Source organism: Cydia strobilella, chromosome Z, assembly GCF_947568885.1.
Source record: "Cydia strobilella chromosome Z, ilCydStro3.1, whole genome shotgun sequence".
Lineage (NCBI taxonomy): Eukaryota > Metazoa > Arthropoda > Insecta > Lepidoptera > Tortricidae > Cydia > Cydia strobilella.
Genome location: NC_086068.1, coordinates 49,721,055 through 49,741,398, shown reverse-complemented (window position 1 = coordinate 49,741,398; position 20,344 = coordinate 49,721,055). Strand labels below are relative to the sequence as shown.

The window sequence follows — 20,344 nt, the reverse complement described above, 5'->3', positions numbered from 1 at the left end:
CGTAGATTATAATAAAAATATATTCCCTTATGCATTATACTTTACAAGCCTCAATTAGTTAATTTGTGTTTTATCTGTTTCTTACAAATAAATACCTAAGTCAAATCGACGGATTAAGATTTATAGCTAAAGCTTGGTATGTACTAAATTGAGGCGTACAGTGCGTTTATTTTATACAGTTTTTTTTATCCGTAATAAATAAATATAAATAATGCCATTAATAGTTAACTTATAAAATTAAAGTACCTACTAGCTTCATATACTACTACAAATGTGTTATTTTTCGAAGTTCGAAGTTTTCTCAATCATTACGTGGGAATATCATCATTATTAGGATTCCGTACCTGAAAAGGAAAAAACGGAACCCTTATAGGATCACTCGTGCGTCTGTCTGTCTGTCTGTCCGTCTGTCACAGCCTATTTTCACGGAAACGACTGAACCAATTAAGTTGAAATTTGGTGTATATATGTAAGTTTGTGACCCAAAGACGGACATGTAACGTAAACAAATTAATTTTAAACACGGGGGCCACTTTTGGAGGGTAAAAGAGAAAATTAAAACAAAAAGTTTTTCAAACTATATCGTGTTACATATCAAATGAAAGAGCTCATTTTGAGAATCTCAAATGTATATTTTGTATAATTTTAGGATAAACAGTCAATTCAATTCAATATATTCTTTATTCAAATAGGCCTAGCAACAAGCACTTTTAAATTGTTTAGAAGTTATTCACGAAAATAGGCAAAAAATGAGCATTCCCCCCTTTATCTCCGAAACTACTGGGTATAAAATTTTGAAAAAAATACACAAAATAGATCTTTACCATAGATCACAGGAAAACTTATTATGTATCTCGGTGGACCGTCAGCTGGTCACATGAACATGTAAAAAAATCTTTTCAGTCATCGCATCCCATTTCATGCTTTGTCAGATGGTAGTTTAGATAATATTGTTAATAAAACAAATCGTCGGCCGGTTGTATCGCGGTGGAAAGACCGTCGGCTATTAAAACATTATTGTTAGTTTAAAAATAATTTTAATTGATTTAGCCGTTTAGTAAAAATAACCAAAGTTAGCCGCAAAATGGCCTGTTTTATTATTTTTATTACGGTAAAACTATAAATATCAGGAAATAAGTTTAATTTTATAATTGTTGAACAATAAATGAAGATTCATATATTTTTTTTCATTATTTTTTGTTTACCCATTTAGAAGACATAATACACCAAGTTGACCCAATGAAATAATTACTGAAATCCAGAAGGAGATACAAATAATAATAAAATAATAAAACGTTTCTTAACAGGCAAGGATCACCCATGAAAAATTTACAGACATAACTACAATTACACTATTTAACACTAATTACTACTTAACTAAACCTACAATAAACTTAATAGTAAGTTTTTCCGTAAATAAAAATACGATAGGCCGTTTTGCTAGTTCTTAATCGATTAAAATTATTTTTAAACTACAAAAACAATGTTTTTTAACAGGTACTATTTATACATACAACGTAATAGGTAATAGGTAGCTTCATCATCATCATCATCATGTCAGCCGATAGACGTCCACTGCTGGACATAGGCCTCCCCCAAGGCTCGCCACTCCGACCGATCCTGTGCCGCTCGCAACCACCGAATTCCCGCGACTTTCACCAGGTCGTAGGTAGCTTATGTTTAATCAATTATTTATTGTTTCGAGATGGAATGGAACATTATTCAAAACGTAAAACTTGAATGACATTATAATATGTCGGTTAGAAAACATTTATTTATTTATTTCGTATGAAGTTTTCTCAAACATACGTATATTATAGTATAATATATACGGATATTATCATTACATTCATGGTAATAGACCGCAAAATACCGTGTTGCGCTCGATAATGCGCGTCGCAACCAAATCAGCGCTCTGCAGTTATTTATTCTTTGGCCACAATAACTCCGATATTATAGCACTTTGCTTGTGCATAAGCGAACATAGTGCAAGGAAGGCACGGAGCGACGAGCGACACAGCCTCCTCGTCTCAAAGCTGGCACACGACTGCCGGCCACGCCATTTTCAGGCTGCATACGCATGAAATTTGGAAAAACGTTCGATTTCTTAAGAAAATATTTTTTGATTAAGAAAAGCTATGTTGCATTTGTAGAACCTGTTAAAACATTTTTGTTAGTTTAAAAATAATTTTAATCGATTAAGCCGTTTAGAAGTTATAATCAAAGTTAGCCGCAAAACGGCCTGTCGTGTTATTTTTTTTTCGGTGAAACTACAAATTTCAGGAAAAAAGTCAAATGTTCCGATTATTGTCCATAGAGTGAAGATGCATATATTTTTTTTTCATAATTTTTGGTTGACTCATTTAGAAGTTATAAGCTCTAAAAAGTAACAGTTTTTGGCCAAAAACTGCGCGAAGCGCCTTAAATACTTAAACTATACACCTTGTTTTTACTGAATTCCTTTAACTTCGGGGTATGGTTGGCGGGGTACGTTTAAGAAAGCTAAATGGCATAGTTAATTTAAAAAAAGTTTTTTATTATTATAAAAAAAGAGGCCGTGAGTTCAAGTCTCACCCAATGCAGTAATTTTTCCACTTTTAAATTTATTCTAAGCTTAAAAAAAGAAATTAAATATTGTTGAACATGGTCATAACATTAAACTCAAACAAAAAAATTTAAACTGTGACATATCAATGACATTTCGAACAACGATCGTGCGAGATAGTACTTACGTTTAGTAGAAAATGTATAAACTCGTCCTAAACACTAATCAATATGTAAACAGGCCCTAAGGCCTGTATACGCTCGTAGGGGCCTTATCAGATAAAACTAAATTATTGATTATCTCCGAAATGGAGTTAATTAGAATACCGGTAATATTGTCTTCGGTTCGGTTCGGTCAGGTGTCTTTGAGAAAGTTATTAAATTTAAGTTCAGGAATGCACCCTTGAAATTAACGAAAATCAAAAAACACGGTGTATACTGACGACCGGTCTGGCCTAGTGGGTAGTGACCCTGCCTGTGAAGCCGATGGTCCTGGGTTCGATTCCCGGTAAGGGCATTTATTTGTGTGATAAGCACAGATATTTGTTCCTGAGTCATGGGTGTTTTCTATGTATTTAATTATTTATATAGTATATATATAGGTATAGTACCCATAACACAAGTCTCCTTGGGCTTACTGTGGGACTTAGTCAATTTGTGTAAGAATTTCCCTATACTTGGTCCCAAAACAAAGCTGCACTAGAAAACTACGTTAAGTTTTCTCGACGGCGACGGTAAAACTAGACTACAGGTAGACCTATAGGTAGGTCGATCTGTGTATGGTCTTCTATATACCATTAATCTGTTTGAGGCCGTCAGTTATGTAACGCTGATATAGTAAATACGTTCTTCTGAGGTATTGCCAATGCGATTACAGACCAAATTAAATCCCGACTTCACGCTCTATTACCGCCGTAATGTACACGTACACCATGAAATTAGTAAATTGCTACAATCACGTCATGTCTAAATTTGGCATATTTATGTATTCAGCCAAATAGGTTAAGCATAATTATTATTTCTAATACACCCACCTGCGCAATAGAGCATAATAGATTCGACGCCTGGCATAAATTTATGAATGGGAATTTTAAACAAAACTTAAAATTCCGTAGAGAAATAAATCACAATTGAATTATAGGTATGTATGAATAAGCTTGTAGGTACTAATGGTAGAGTTAATTTCCCGCGTGGTCCTAAAATGTTTCATTGTTATTCTAGCTTTTTCTCATTGATACTATTCGGCTTACGTAATCGTCAAGTTATTTATTTACTTACAACAGGATCAATTAATCGCGGCCTGATTTAAAAGCTCTAATTGATATACTTGAAGGGTCATTAGACATTTACTTATGTACAATCGACGTCAATGATATCTATGTTTAGCACAGTTTTATGCCTTATACCACTGATATAAGGCATAAAATCTACACATATTTTACATACTCTACTACCATATAACAAGGTCGCATAAATAAACAAAATATAAAGTGAGTTCTTAGCTTAGAACGTTAAAAAGAAGTAACATACCCATAGCTTACAGTTAACGCATACATAACTGAACACAATTTAGGTGTATGCTAATAATACAAGTTTCGTTTCGTCTACAGTCACGATAGCGTATTTCCCGCCACCAAACTGACTACTTGTACACCTAGGTTTTACTATGTAGATCGATATGCCCCTCCTACCTATAAGAGTAGGTACGTTTAGAAATTAGTTACACACACGTCACTGTAAACAAACTAGCGCGATTGTTGAATTGGCGCGACTTAAACTAGTGGATATATAGTAGGACCGCGCTATACCAAGCCGCGGAACCGTTCGAGCAACACTGCCAGCACGCACTGGTAGCCGGTGGCCGGCGAACGATAGCGAGCGCCCGACCCGTCATCACCACCTCCTACCACGATACCTCTCCTCTGCTAACGGTACAGCGCCTCCGTCGCCACTACACCAGCGCTCTACCAATAAACACGACTCCGATACGACTCGAATTGTCGCTTCGATTACGCGGTATGAGGTGTAGAGCATTGTTACCTCGAGCTGATAACAGCTAGAATACTCGTACCAATACAACTTCATCCGCACAGTAAGTACCTATAGGTACATCAATATAAGCAGTTAACAAACAAAAATATAATTACATATATACTTACTCGTAAGTTAAAAAAACACAATTATTTTTTACGATAAAACATATCTCAAGTGTCTTGAACACAAATTGAGCCTGGCGCCCTTATTCATGCATTTGAAATTGTGCTTAATTTATTTTACATACCTAGTTATTGTTTGAAAATATTAAAAACCCTGACTTAAGTACCTACACATAAAAGCTATGGTCGGGGAGCCCAAGAGGGAATATTTGGAGTCACTCGAGCGCGTCAGATTAAGGTATGGGGGATGCCATGCATACTGTTGAGTACCTCCACCAAGTATGCGTCCTTAACACCGAACAGGGAGTCAAGGATAGCCCGTCAGAATATTATAAAAAATTCGCCACCTTGAAATCCTCGAGCGCGTCTGATTAAGATATGGTGGATTAATTACCTGTAAAATAGTGCCCATTTCAATAATCTGACGATTTTAGCGATCCGTAAGCGAGTGGCAGGGTCATAAAGTTGCAAAAAAAAGTCGCGACCTTGACTTACTCGAGCGCCTTCGATTTTTATTTTATTTTGAAGGGAATAATGCAAGAATAAAAAAATTAAAAACCGGCCAAGTGCGAGTCGGACTCGCGTTCCAAGGGTTCCGTACATTACACATTTTTTAGGATAGAGTCAGAATAAGGATATTGCTCCACATTATCGTCAGATTAAGGTTTTACATAACTGGGACAATCTGAACCTGTCTGTATAATATATGACACGCTCAAGTATTTCAAGATGGCGTTTTTTTTTTGCAACTTTGTGACTGCCATTTGCTTACAGATAGCTGAAATCGTCAGATTATTGAAATAGACACTTTTGTAGGGTCAATTTAACAACTCCTTTGAATATCTGACGCGCTCGAGTAAATTATGTTTTCCAAATTTTCTGCCCTTCCGTACGACCACCGTGCTTATGTAAACCAGCAGATTAACATACCCTTGTTATTATAGACAGAGACTTAAAGATCCCTTTTTATAGTCTTTCATAAATAACTCGTAAACGGTGGCCCGTAGCAAAAACTGTTCTTTTACACACATAATCTACATAAAATTGTCTTCAAAAAAAGCTTAGTCTACTTTCTGCTAGGACCCATATTTAAAAAGATTTTAAAGCGGGAAAGTTACTTAATCCTGATCGTTATTTTTAGTTTTTCGTAAATAACTCGTAAACGGTAGCCCATAGCAAAAAATAGTCTGTTACGTAAATAATTTGTATAATGTTTCCTACAAAATAGAATATCTACGTATAAGACTATTTTATATGGGCTACTTGTGGGCTACCGTTTACTAGTTATTTACGAAAAACTATAAAAGGGACCTTCAAACCCTTTAGCTTCACCCCCACCCTCCGGTACTTTTAGTATGTTGTTAAATACACCATTCCCTACAACTATGAATATCTATACGAATGATTTCCCCCATTTTGGTTCGTTTGGTGGCCTAAATTCCTTTTCACCATAGGGGTCGTCCAGAAATAATGTGATCATATTTGGCCTGTTTTTGACCTCCCCCTTGGTGATTTTAAGGCAACCCCCCCCCCCTCATCGGTAGGTAATTGAAAAACAGTTATATAACTAAGTAAATAAAGTTTAATTGAAACCACTGTCCTCGGTCCACGGGTTTTTATAAGCCTCTTCGATGGTGATAATGGGACAGACTTCTGACGGTGTTGAAGATCAGTTGCGTTTATCAGAATCTTCAACATCTTCTTCGTTCTGCCATTCAGCACCATCGATTTTTCTAAGTATGCAGAGAACTTCTTTGGAGTGTCTTTAATTATTGAGTAATATTGTTATTTTTGACTTTCCCGTTTTGAAAAAAAAAAAATTTACACGTGATATTTTCTCTGACACGCCTTCCCCATCGTGAGCATTCGTGATATTTTTCTTACCCCCCCTCTAAACGATCACATGATTTCTGGCCGACCACATACCAGCTCGTAAAGGCTCTCTTTATCCTTCAAAAACCGATGAGAAGGTTACATTTTATCCACGAGAGTGGCAAAGTTAGGAAATGCAAATTTTGAGTGGACTCTCCATGTTGTTTGGTAGAATTGACTTTCAAATGATGTGTCTGCATGATAAATATTTAATAGCGACCATTTGGATTTGACTGTAACAATTTACAATAAGTATTTTCCTTGGTGTGTCGAAAAAAATGTGTTTTTCGGTAGTATAGTTTGTGTAACCCTCGTGCTAGAATTGAAACCTTCGCAACGCTCGTGGTTCTAGTTCGGAATCTATCGCTCGCTCGGTTATTTATTAATGTAAAACAAACAACTATTACAACTTTAAAGTTACAGGTTTAACACGGTTCTAATGGGGTTGGCAACTGCTAAAGGTTTGCATAGATGGCGCCATCATAGCTTACCCCTTTTTGTATGAGATTTAGCAGGGCATAAAATTCCATAAAAAAATTTGACACAATTCTAGGGATTGACAGGGCAAGCTATGCTGGCGGCCTGGCGCCTTGTGTTAAATACTTCGACTGGCCAACCACATTCTCATGTCGATGTCGAACGAACGCGATATACCTATACATATACTCGTACATACATGGCCTTTTATGGACCTTACAGACATGTTGATTTACAAAAACAAATAAAATACCTACGTTTGAGTTTATTTGGTTTTCAAGTATAATTTCGGATATTTAAAAATTACTACCCTACGATATAATCCGTTTTTTTAGATTAGAATTTTTATAACCTCAAAAGTAGTGGTAATTAACTTTTTCTTCCGAAATGCTAGGGTTCCTATGATATCTAATTTTGCGGTAAAATAATTATGTAAACGACTATAATTCAGTGCATAGTTAGTTAGATTTAATTTTAGAGGAATAAAGTTACCACTACTTTTGAGGTTATAAAAATTCTAACGAATTAACTAGCTGATGAAATTTACAAAATTTACATTTATTAATTTTACATACTAATAAAACTTGTGTAACCATACTATGGCTACGAAGCACAAGAAAAAATTCTTAGACACCAACGATATTTTAGGTACACGGGAAATTAACTAACTTATCCAAAAAATTGTAAGTAGGTACCAATTACCAAATTATTTACTGAAAATTACTCCGTAATTGCGTCGCTAATCAAACTGAGAGGCGTCGATCTTCAGTCAATTTGTCGCCGCGGTTTGAGATAATTCAATTCTGGGTGGAGTAGAGCGTGGCCATTCTATATGAAATAGGTATTATGTGCTAATGCTAAAAAAACTTAGTGTAGGTCAATGAAATCGTGAAACATTCTGAAAATTTGAATATCTAAGACGATCTCAAGTAATGTGTCATTTAACAATTACCAAAATAAAGTTGATGGCAAGTGGCCTGCAGTGATATTTTGGCAAAAGCGGCAACTGATGCGTGTCGCGAGCGCTCGATGGCATCATCGCCGCGGAGGACCGTGACGTCACCGGGCCTTTTTCCAAACGTGGCCGCCAGACGAAAATAGTCCCCCGCCCGCCTCGCCGCCGGCCCCTCGCACCGTCACCGCCGGATTTAGAGGGCCGAGCCGAACACAGCCCGCGCAGCCGGCTTCGTTCGAGCCGAGCGCCTCGCCTGCCAGCAACTACATGTGTGCCCCTTTACTGCCCATGCCTACTCGCTCAAGCTCAGGAGCGGTCCGTTAAGAGTTGGTTAAGAGTCCCCGGCAACAAGTCGGTCGCTCCTTCCTCGCGCAAAATAGGCGCTAGTCGTCCAATTGCGGACACCTGCCCGTCTAAAAACCTTAAGAGGATAGTGGACAACCGCTTCTCCATACAAACCTAGACCTCGTTTTACTCCCTGGATATTGAGATTATGGGAAATATTTTTTCACATCACCTATTCGGAAACTGGATTTTTCTTCCCTGCTAGGAGGTATCAAAGTGGCACTTTTCTGTTCAAGGACATTTTGTTGCCAGTATGAAATATTGACAAAAAGACATATGAAATTAGTATGCGTATTACAATTTCTTTATAATCGATTACGTGCATACAATTTTTCTAAATTAAATAATATTTTGTTGTAATTGTAAACAAGAAATTTAATTAGCGTATTTTAAATTAATTAGTAGCATATTTAAATTAAGTAAATTATTTAATTAGCGTAATATTTACAAAGAAACGTAAAAAAAACATTAGTTTAATAAAATAATTTTTATTTGGTCTCCTTAAACGCAGCCATACTTGTCTATGCAATTTAAAAAGTTAATATTTAAAGTTTTGTACAAATATTTCACAAAGCATAATTATGCGGTTCTGTATTGTGTATAAATTTGTAAATACTTAGTTTAAATCAATAACTTTATAATAATAAATATAAGTGATATCAGTCTTCATAGTGTTCTTCCGAAGATTTGGTTCAAATGGGTAAGAGCTAATTTGTTACCAGAAAAATCTACAAAAATAATGTACCTACTTGATTTTCATTGTATCATTTTAGGTGTTTGCTGCTGTCTTTGAAAAGATATTAGGTACATAATTATGAGCTGTAGGTACTTTTAATTTGTCAGTACAGTCACGTCTGAAAAAATCGATACGGACAAAGTGCCAGAAGCATGTACCTATACTAAGGACGTGTATACATATTTTTGGCACTTTGTCCGTATCGATCTTTGCTTAAAATAATAATGTTTTGAAACCTAATATATGTATGTAATTTCCTCATAGGTGATGTGAAAAGCAGTATGTGTCACATGGTAGCAAAATTATTTTCACCTTGGGCGTTAACACTTGAATCCCTCACTACGCTCAGGATTCTACGTTAGAATCCCTCACTACGCTCAGGATTCTATTATAGAATCCTTCGCTTCGTTTAGGATTCAACTGTACGCCCTCACCGTAAATATGTCATTTTGCTCCCTTGTGACAGAATCTACTACTATTTGATGTACATTAAGAGGAAAGGGGACGAAGTCAAGTGGCCGCGTCTCCATACATAGTCTTCCCCATTTTCTTATCTGGATATTATCATTATAGAAAAAAATGTTTACATCACCTATTTGGAAAAGGGCTTTTCCTTTCCTGCTAGGCTAGGAGGGATCAAAGTGGGACTTATCTATCCTAGGACATTTTATTGCCAGTATAAAGTGTTAGCACAATGGAATTGCAGGTAATGATTACACATTTTGTCAATTTAATACAAGTGATTGTTAGCCCACCGCCTACACCAGATCAGAGGCAAAGAGAATTTAGTATAGAGGCGCATTGTCTAAATGGGCCAAGTCATCTTAAGCCTAAAAAGGGGGTCAACCTCGGAATGAGAGATAATAAGCTGGAAACTCATATACACCTTCGTTATGACGTATTAAAGGTTCTCTTAAATATCGACGCATAGATCGTGTGCGCGTCAGAAGTTATTCAAGGTCAAATGTCATACAAATCGGTTTTTCGATATCAACATTTCTATAGCTCCTATGTCATTTACATGTAGGAAAGATTTGTAGAGCATACAATTTACGACAAGTTAGGTACCAAATATTTTTTCATGAGATGAGACGTTTTCAAGATATAGGGCAGAGAATGCGTAGTGATCAGACATACGAGACTATGAGGCAAGATCAATCGGCGAATAATACCTAATAATACCTTCTATAAAGTTATTTATTTAATCATCTTTTATTGATCATATACAGCTTTTAAAAGTTGTCTGTCCTGTAGAAAATAAGTAACCGCTTGTGTCCCTTACACAGCCTGGCGCAAGTAGGAACAAAAATACAATATGTATGGAAATGTGCACAATCCTAATGGCGGATATTGCCCTCTCATTCTCTCAGTTTATCCATCTTACTTCATCTGATAGTCGCCATTTTTATCTGTTCTGTCGCCATATTGTGTTTGAGGGAGCTTAAAAAATTTCTGTTAGTTTTCGAGCTTTTCGCCGTATTTTTGGTTTTAATTCGTGTTATCATTATATAAAAACTATTTACTAAAACGGATTGCGCATATTTACAAACATACGACCAAAGAAACAATGTAGAACTTGTACTATTTGTAGGCAAGAAATTGGATAATATTTAGTCCCGTGTAACGTGAAAGCACGATTGTATTATCCGAGAGGTACCACGGATAATTTATCGATAAATGCTAGGAATGCGTGCGTACAGCAGTATTCGTTTCCCTATGTTGGCACTCACGGTGCTTGACTCAATTTTGACTTTGACGTGTGTCCTATTGTGCGTGTGTCACTAGACGTGTGCATAATTGATTCCATTAGCCACTAAGAAGGGCCTCTCTTAAAACGTAGTGGTTATATTTTCTTTGCCCATACATTCCACGACTCTTCTCTTTCCGCACAGACCACAGACTCTATGAAGGTTTGATTTGAGTGATGTTTCATGCATAAATAATGATTATTTAATTTTATTTCCTCGCATGTTTGGAGAAAAGCACTATATATGCCTGGGCAGGAATAGCAGTTCGCGGATTCGTCTTCTTTGTCAAAATCGATACTGATCCACGAATTGCCATTTCCTGGCCTCTGCATCTGCAATAATGTACTATATTGTTGACGCTGGCAAGTACAAGCGTGCCCGCGTGGACTATTTTTGAATGACGCGTTTAATAGAACAGTGGTTTGTATAATTTCGTATAGTATTCAGTACATGCGATAAAACTGTTGGAATGGAACAACCCCGTGTATGTAATGTCGTAATCGTAAGCCTCTGCGTCAGATATCTCTTAATTTGTGAAAGAAAATGCGCTGCTACCGTGGATCGGTTCCGAGAAACCTACTCGCGTTTCCTGGAAGCGCTACTATACGCGCTCACAAGCGTAACGTGTAACGTGTGTGATACTACCTCACACATCTTCACGCCGATAACAGGGCCACAGCACAACTATTGTTATCAGCACCTTGGCTTTACACCTACAAGCGACTGAAACGGGCACACGCACATACGGCTTTAATATTGAAATCTTATACCTTTAAACGAGTAATTCTTGTATATATCTATATATATATATGCTATATGGGGGTTTTAGGGGGCGAATAATCGATCTAGCTAGGTCTTATCTCTGGGAAAACGAGCATTTTTGAGTTTTTACTCGTATATGTTTTCCGAGCAAAGCTCGGTCTCCCAGGCTTGAGAACTCGTAGAAAGAAGGCAAGAAAGCGCTCACAGACAGTCACTGTGTCGAATAAATTATTATACTGTGACAAGGCCGTGACGAGCATCGGTGCTCTCATTACGCGAGGCAAATTGCGTGCCCAGCTCGCCTTACACCTAATCAAACAATTGTTGCAAGACTTACGACATGTCAACAGTCAACAACACAACCTGCTATCCCACTACTATGTATTAGAACAACACTGCTATGCTGCTAAATATTTGAGAAATGCATTAAATAATTGCAATACATTGTTGTACATCAGCAGCGGTATCATGGTCGTATTTTTATCACCTGTCATGCCATGTGTCACTTTCGCACTTACATATTTGTTAGAACGTGACAGGCATGGTGACAAATGATAAAGAGCCGACCATCTTAGCCCTACAGGCTCCAAAATATTGTAATAGACGGATGCAGGGGCGTATTTACCCCAGGGCAAAGGGGGCCATGGCTGGGGGCGGCAACTTTTTTTGGGAGATAAGTATAGTGTTTTGCAAAAATACATATAAAAAAAATATAGTAGGTACACTGGTACAATAAAGGCGGGGAAGTTTTAATACAAACGAAAAGTATGCTCAAAGTGCGTGACACACATTTGTCTATACATATATTTTGTATGTGGCCAAAAAAATCGTAATTGCTAACCCTACGTAGGGCGCAGTGGAAGCCTGGAAGGTACATACATACATACATACATATAATCACGCCTATTTCCCGGAGGGGTAGGCAGAGACCACGGATTTCCACTTGCTACGATCCTGACATATCTCTTTCGCTGGAAGGTGTACGCAAAAAAAAACGCAAATCGATGTAAAGTTTAGCCGTTTGGCACACGCATACTATGAGGTCAAAACTAAATTTTTGTCCTTGCCACAGTCTCACTTTTTTTTACGGCGGTCACTGTTCCAATCCCAAGATGTGATCTTTCCCAGCAAATAGCTTTGCACGGAAGTGCGCCGCATTGGACGATTCGGGACTTTAGCAGTCGGTATGCAGAGCTCGTCTTTCGTTCTTGCACTTAAAACTCTTGGCCATTGGTTCTTGGCATAAGGAATCGAATGGTACCGTTATTTTTTCCTATTTTATAGTTTCAAAAAGTTTTTTTTTTTCGAAACAGGTCTTGTATTTTTTTATTATTCCCATATATTTCTTCAAGTTCCCAATTTATTGTAATAAATTGCTCATTGCAACATGTGTCAACTACCCTATTGGCAGGAAGTCAGGAACTAAGGCGGACTTCACATTGGATGCGAATTCTTTAGCACGTCGCTCCGGTGTGATAACCGCGTAACCCGCGCAAATGTTGGGACTGTAAGGGTGGTTGACGATCTTTGAATTGAGTACATTTTAATAGATTTTGTGTTAGAAAGTACTTAAAATGTATAATAAGGAGGTAGGTACCAGTCATGTGTTTAGCCGATGATTTGTAGTTGATTACATTGATTACGAGGCCCGAGCGCGGATGGGTGCTTCCTGCCAATGAGACTCAATAGAATGATCGCTGATCATATTAGGGGTTAACGGCAAAATGCCAACGGTCAATAGTGAAGACTTGACATGTGAACTATAGCAATGAATATAAATTATTGTCTGTTTATTGGTTGCTTCGAATAGGCCCTACTGTACTGACACTGACATCATCACGCCGATGGATCGTGATCATAAAAACTAAATTTCAATTTAGAGGGTTAGCTGTTACAACACTATACAGTTACAGACACATACATACATACATACATAACATAGGTAATTTAACTATAACAGTAGATAGCTCTTAAAAGAAACCTCTATATTCCATATATTAGTTATAGTCATACTAGTATGGACGTACGTCGGACATGACCACATTAGGTAGTTTCTATAAGTAATACACACACACACACACACGCACGCACACATACACACACGCACATCCATGAGCACACTAGTTTTTATTTTTTAATTTTTTATATTGGTCCGATTTATGTTGGTTTATTTATTTTGTTTTACTTCTAATTTGTTTATTTCTTACTTACTTCTTTTTTATTTATTATTACGAATTGTTAAGCCAAGCCAAGCACGGTAATTTGTTAACCTGCGACCGACCGATCTCAAGGGTCCAATCTGAAAACCAGCGCCAGGCTTGGAGTGCTTCGCATATGCTGAGATTGGAGCCCATTGCCCAATCTTTAATATTAAATGTTTTAAATTTATAATTAAATTGTACCTATTTTTAGTATTTAAGATTTATATTTGTACTTAGTTCTTAAGGTATTTTTTTTTTGTGGCAATAAATGTTTTTCTGATTCTGATTCTGATTCTAATAATTATTTGCCTTTTTGACCCTGGGCTATCTGTAACTGTTGAGAATAAACCAGCAATTGTTATAGGTTAGGTATATGTTTAGAAACTGTGCCTCTAACGTACCATTAATAGTAAAACTGCCTACAGTAGAGAGTGGACATATCTGAAAAAGGAAGCTTCAAAAGTGTTTTTAAAAAAGTTAACCTAATTTTAAGGAATGATATTGTTAAATTGATCACTACCCTACAGGCACACAGCCCATTAGCAGCGATTTAGAAGGTATGGCGGTCAGCAAAATATTATAAGCGCGTGACGATAGTTTGATATTCGTTAGCTCACGCGCTGATCCAGTTCAAATAATATTTGTTGTGTAGCGTAGATTAAGGGTGAAGAATCACGATCACTCACATCAAATATTTATTCAGCAAATAGGCCACAGGGGCACTTTTACATGTCAATTTTTACAAAAAAATAAAATTAACCCAAAATTACAAAGAACAATTACATAAATATAAATTACATAAGAAAAAAAACTAATAAAAACTCTACAAATAATAGAGGTACTAAAATTGTTTAGAGATGTAAAAGTCTCTAGGTGTCAGAGATAAAATGTATATAATAATAAAAAAGATCATCAAATTATCCAGAGATGTAAAGGGTCTCCAAGACTTGAATTGTTATATAATTAATAAAAGACAAGATATTAAATCAGAGAAACAGACAAGAACCGAATGAAGTGCCTCACGTTAATGCCACTCAAAAGTAGAGTTACATAGATAAAATGAAGCCCGTGTAAACTTAAACAGACCGGTCTCCACAAACAGCACCCGTTGAAACTCAACTGTATATAAGCACTTAGTTAATATGTAATAAATCAGTCTAAGTCTACCCGTCAACGGTACCTTTTACTCGCCCAGCCACGTTCCCCTAAATTGGTGACCCCGAGTGGGGTCCCCACGGGGACCGACGTACACGGTTGCCACTTTCCTTTCCTTATAGTGGTAACCCGCCGAAGGAACATGCACCTACTGAGATGTCTACACGAAGAGCTCCAGTGAAGAAGCCTCGGAAGTAAGTGACTGCGACACTCAATTTCTAGTCGAAATTTGATTTCGCCACCCTTGCATCAAATGACATCACCGACAATGTCAAGTAACATCGCGGGAAAACAGCGGCAACTCCATTATATACCGGCTTCCGGATACTTGGACCGCAGAATATCGTTAGAAGGAAGAAGAGATAATTACAACGGGCGTGACATGACCTCACCTTGACACCAAACATCAACCAACACTCTATGGCAAGAAGATCCTGGTTAATTCTGATGCGGCCTGCTCTACTCAGCGCCCCTCTACTAGTCGTCGCCGTCGCCGTCTACGCTCGCCACGCTGACCTGAGCACCCTAGCTGCACTCTTCATACGTCCGCCCAGACGAAGAAGACATTCGGCACGTCTCCGTTTCATCCAAGAACGATAAGTTTAAGGAAATAATAATGTAACGGGAAAGACTGTCACACTGCATCGGGAGCATATTCAAGGAAATTCACGCCATATTGCAAATAATTTAAAAGAAGTCTTTCATGTCACCAGCTAATATTATGATGTAATTAATTGTTTTCAAGCCACACTCAGAAATGCACGTAAGCAGAATGAATGCGCGACACTCGGCGCGCGCGGAAATTATCAACGCAGCATGGAACGGAATGCATTCCATCAGCATTATTTTTCAAGTTCATGGACGCGGAGCCATGAGTGAAGTCAGTGAAGTTATAATCGTTGAGTTCAAGCGTACCCTATTGAGGACCTCTGCGGCGAAGGACCTGGTCGTCAACCGTACCGGTTGACTAAGGGGGGAGTACTATGGCGGTCAGCAAAATATTATCAGCGCGTGACGATAGTTTGATATTCGTTAGCTCACGCGCTGATCCAGTTCAAATAATGTTTGTGTAGCGTAGATTAAGGGTGAAGAATCATGATCACTCAACTGTATATAAGCACTTAGTTAATATGTAATAAATCAGTCTAAGTCTACCGGTCAACGATACCTTTTACTCGCCCAGCCACGTTCCTCTAAAGAAGGCATCCTTTATTTATAGGTAGTTTTTAGTTGTTTAATATTTTAAGTTTACTTTTTTGTCATTGTTTCCAATAACAAACAAGTTTGAAAAAGAAGCCCTTGACAATAAACTTCTAGAAACTACCCTAGAATTTTTTTATTAGCATAAACAAAAACGAGCAACCGAGAGATCCATCGCAGCCAAGATGAAAACGAAGACCTTTTATCGAACGAGAGTTTTATCAATTTATATTAACTTTTATACCACACCACCATCTTCACGGCCACCAAAATCTAGAGAGCAACCCACTATACTATCCACGTGGTCTTGTCTGTCCTACCCGTAGAGAGCAATTACGAATCGGAGGCGCGAAGGAAGAGCAGCCTTCACCGGCTGTGACGGAGCGAGAGAACGAGCGAGGCGAGCGGCTGAGGCTGATCGCATTCGGCGAAAATGCGGAGCCGAGTGTAGTGACCGTGCTTCGTCACGCGAGGGCGGAAGGGCATCGTCATTTTACAAACGTGAAAATGTTTGTAAAATGACAACGCTGTTTGTAAACGGCGGATTCTTACAATTTGCTTGCGACATTATAAGTGCCATTTTCTACTAAAAGGGTACTTATTATCGCTTGTCAGTAAGGCGCTATTTCCATCAAGCTTCAATTAAAAATCAACCTTATCAACAAGCGACAATGTGGTACCTTTTGGTTGAAACCGTCACATATGTCGCATGCATTTTGTAATAATCCGCCGTTCACAAACGGCGCCGTCATTTTATAAACGCGAAGCGGTTTGCAATTGTAAAAAGTCGGCATTATGTTAAATACCTTATGGCATTAACGGCGCCGTTTGTATTTTGCCGCGGCATTTTGGTCTAATTAGTTATTTAATTTACCACGCGTGGCGCTGCACATCAAAACTATGACAAACGCTGGGGTGTCATGTCTGGAGTTCGTCGGACTGTTTCTTTTCAAAACACATTTCCTTCGCAACTTAACTAGACGGAGCCCCGCGAATCTGGGCGATTTTGCCCTTCGGGCAAATCAATAGGTAGGTAGGTTAGGTTTGTTAGGTAGCTTCAGATGCCCGAAGGGCAAACCGCCCAGAAATAGGAGCCCCGCGAACCGTCTAGTTAAGTTGTGAAGTTTAAGTTTTTTTAAAGAAATGGTCACCCTAACGACACCCACAACATTTGACGTTGACGCTATTAAGCGCACTAACAGATTGCCTTCGGCAATTTGCAAACCGCTTCGCGCTTATAAAGTGACGGCGCCGTTTGTAAACGGCGGATTCTTTCAAAATGCCTGCGACATATATATAAACAAGTTAGATATTCAAATTATGTATCTTTTACCAATGCGCTATTTTTACGATTCGCAGTTTTTTTCCGCTAGTGTAAGTGAAACGAGTATAATGAAGTAATAAATACTTTTTTAAACTACTAATATTAATATTACTTACGATTTAAATCAAGTGAGCTTAGAGCCTAGGGGCAGATTAATACTACTAAATACCCTACCTACTTGTAAAGAGATTTAATAGATCGATAATTCTGCTAGACTTCAAATCTAGGCGCCTCGGCGCCGCTTTCGTTAACTTAATGCCTATGAGTTTTTTGGTGCTCAAAAAGTTTATAAAGTAGGTACCTACGATTAAGACTGCTCACTCCCGCATTTCAGCGTGCCGTTATTTTCTTACCCATAGAAAATATTATCTGCCGTCGAAGAAAGAGATATGATCGTGGCGCACAATTTTAATCGTAGTACTAGTACCTACTGAAAGAGGTACTTACTTGGTGAGACTGTGGGCAGCGTCGTAGCGTGCGGCGGCGGCCCGGCGCTCCGCAGCCACGTCCACCATTCCTCCGCATCACCGCGACTGGCATTACTTGCACCCCCCCCCCACGCCCACTACAACATCACACACACACAACCCTCCGACACCTGATCACACGCCATGCGACACCGACATATCTAGTTACTGACTCCGGTTTCTTGTTGCATTCATTGATCTCATATTTGTTATGCGATGTTAGTGTCTGAAACAATTGAAACATTATTTTATTATCAACTACCACCAAGGTAGTTCTGTGTAGGCCAAAGGTTACGGTTTCAAAATACCACTTAGGTAAGGTTTATAAATTGCTGGGCTGCTTCTCCACTAGAGTTGTGCAATCTCTCATATTCATGATCATCAATAGGTTTTCCACCTAAGCGATTTCCGCGAAGTTTTGAGTTATAAGCACCTAGCCTTTCAAAGATAGCATACACCAAAGAATTTAGGACGGGTACCGCCGTGTCCGGGTGGTCCAATGGTCAGGACGTTAGCCGCGTAAGCTGAAGACGCGGGTTCGATTCCCGCCTCGGCCACCGGTGGACTTGGTCACTTTTTCTGTAGTGTATGATATCTATTTCAGTTTATCTATCTTCTATCTATCTATCTATAATTCTATATATATAAATGCACGTGTCCTGACTGACTGACTGACTGACTCATCAACGCAGAGGCGAAACTACAAAAGCTAGAAAGTTAAAATTTGCACACCAGGTTACATTTATAATGTGTACAAGAGATAAGAAGCGATTTTAAGAAATTCAACCCCTAAGGGGGTTAAAAAGGGGATGAAAGTTTGTATGGGGTTCAAGTTTTATTTGAACCTTGGGTAAAAGATATATTATTAAAAAACAAGAAAACTAATTTCAGCGTTTTTGAAAATTCATCCCCTAAGGTGGTGAAAAAGGAGTTGAAAGTTTGTATGGAGATCAAACATTTTATCAAGTGCGGGACTTGAAACATTGTACATGGGCATATTATTAGAATACAAGAAAAGTAATTTCAGCGTTTTTCAAAATTCGTCCCCTAAAAGGGTTAAAAAGGGGTTGAAAGTTTGAATCCATTACAAATGGTTTTAAACTTCTTAGAAAGGCATAATGGCAACAGCCTCGTGCGCCTAGTGTTAGAGTCGCCTGCTTGCGCCTTCTGGAAACATTGGGACAATGTACATATGGGATCCAGAGGCTTAGTTTGTAAGTTATTATAAGTTAGTATAGGTTTACCTAACATAGGCTTAAGGGAATGTACACTAACACTATGGGCATTAGTCTGAAATAAAATATATTGATTGATTGATTGATTGATAATAGCCACTAACAAAAAAAAAATTTAGACGTTTTTGGAAATTCAACCCCTAAGTAGGTTAAAAAGGGGATGAAAGTTTGTCTTGGGGTTCAAATTTTATTATAAGCTAGAAACTAACTATAACTATAACTTTGTAAAAAGGTATTATATTAAAAAACAAGAAAACTAATTTTAGCGTTTTTTAAAATTCATACCCCAAGGTGGTGAAAAGGGGGTTGAAAGTTTGTATAGAGATCAAACATTTTTTTGAGTGCGGGACTTGAATCTTTGTATAAAGGCATATTATTATTATTATTATTATTTGTAAAGTTAAATTGTGTTTATTAAGACAGTAAAAATAATAATACAAACTAGGTATAAATAAACTTAAAATAAAGGCCCTATAAATAAAACACGTCCTCCAAGTCACTGCCGATGGGCAGTGTGCCCAGAAGGCTGGCTGCATTGCCACGTTGAATGGCAATGCTAATGCGTTGAGCAAAATACTGGCCAGCCTTCTGGTCCCTTGTGGCGTCTATAAGGCGCGCCGCTATCTCTTTGTATACCCGGCGCGCGCTTGGCCCCCACGGCCCCAGCGTTTTGACCCCAAACGCCTCAAAAATATAACTGCTGCCAAGGGTGGCATATTTGCGGCGTTTGAGGTCTTCTGCCATGGACGCGGCACGACCAGCAATACTGCTAGTGCCCGGAAGGTGGGACGGCGCGAGGGTGTCAACGCATGTGGCATCCCAGACTAGAGGCCGTCCCATCCTCCAAGGCACCAACGTCATACCGTCAGGCCTCTTGCCGTCGTCCCTAGCCAGACCTACGGGCTCGAGTATGGCCGGAACTTTGACGCTGACAAAGGCCCTTCGGATGACATCATTGATGCTGGCGTGTCTAGGTATTCGTCCGGCGCTTCTGCCGCAGGAAAGCCCATGATGTCCATGTCTGTCCACCATGGCACCACAACGGCAGCGATGGGGGACGTTGGTTACAGTCCCTATGCGCAAACAAGTCGCCAGTCTAAAGGTGGTGTTGTCCAATAGGGTACCTATGGACGGGGAGGGTAGAGCTTGCAGTCACAGACCCGACTC

The 20,344-nt window shown here is 38.5% G+C and overlaps 1 protein-coding gene and 1 long non-coding RNA gene across 8 annotated transcripts in view; one reads left to right on the top strand and one right to left on the bottom strand.

Moving 5' to 3' along the window:
• The window catches only part of LOC134753987 (uncharacterized), a 234,832-nt gene extending 215,935 nt beyond the window's left edge, over nt 1–18,897 (top strand). Inside the window, exon 2 of the long non-coding RNA XR_010128857.1 lies at nt 18,800–18,897. This is a non-coding gene — a long non-coding RNA (uncharacterized LOC134753987). The remainder of the gene's footprint in view (nt 1–18,799) is intronic.
• The window catches only part of LOC134753945 (uncharacterized), a 102,035-nt gene that overhangs the window by 73,497 nt on the left and 8,194 nt on the right, over nt 1–20,344 (bottom strand). For 2 of the 7 annotated variants that reach the window (XM_063689968.1, XM_063689966.1), the window contains exon 2: nt 17,923–18,168. Coding sequence is in view for 2 of the 7 variants with exons in the window: in XM_063689966.1 (XP_063546036.1) it covers nt 17,923–17,990 (68 nt within the window). In the remaining 5 variants the exon portion in view is untranslated. Of the gene's footprint in view, nt 1–4,074; nt 4,166–4,235; nt 4,373–17,922; nt 18,169–20,344 lie in introns of those variants that run through there. The other 5 variants (XM_063689964.1, XM_063689962.1, XM_063689963.1 and 2 more) reach the window with 5 other exon arrangements.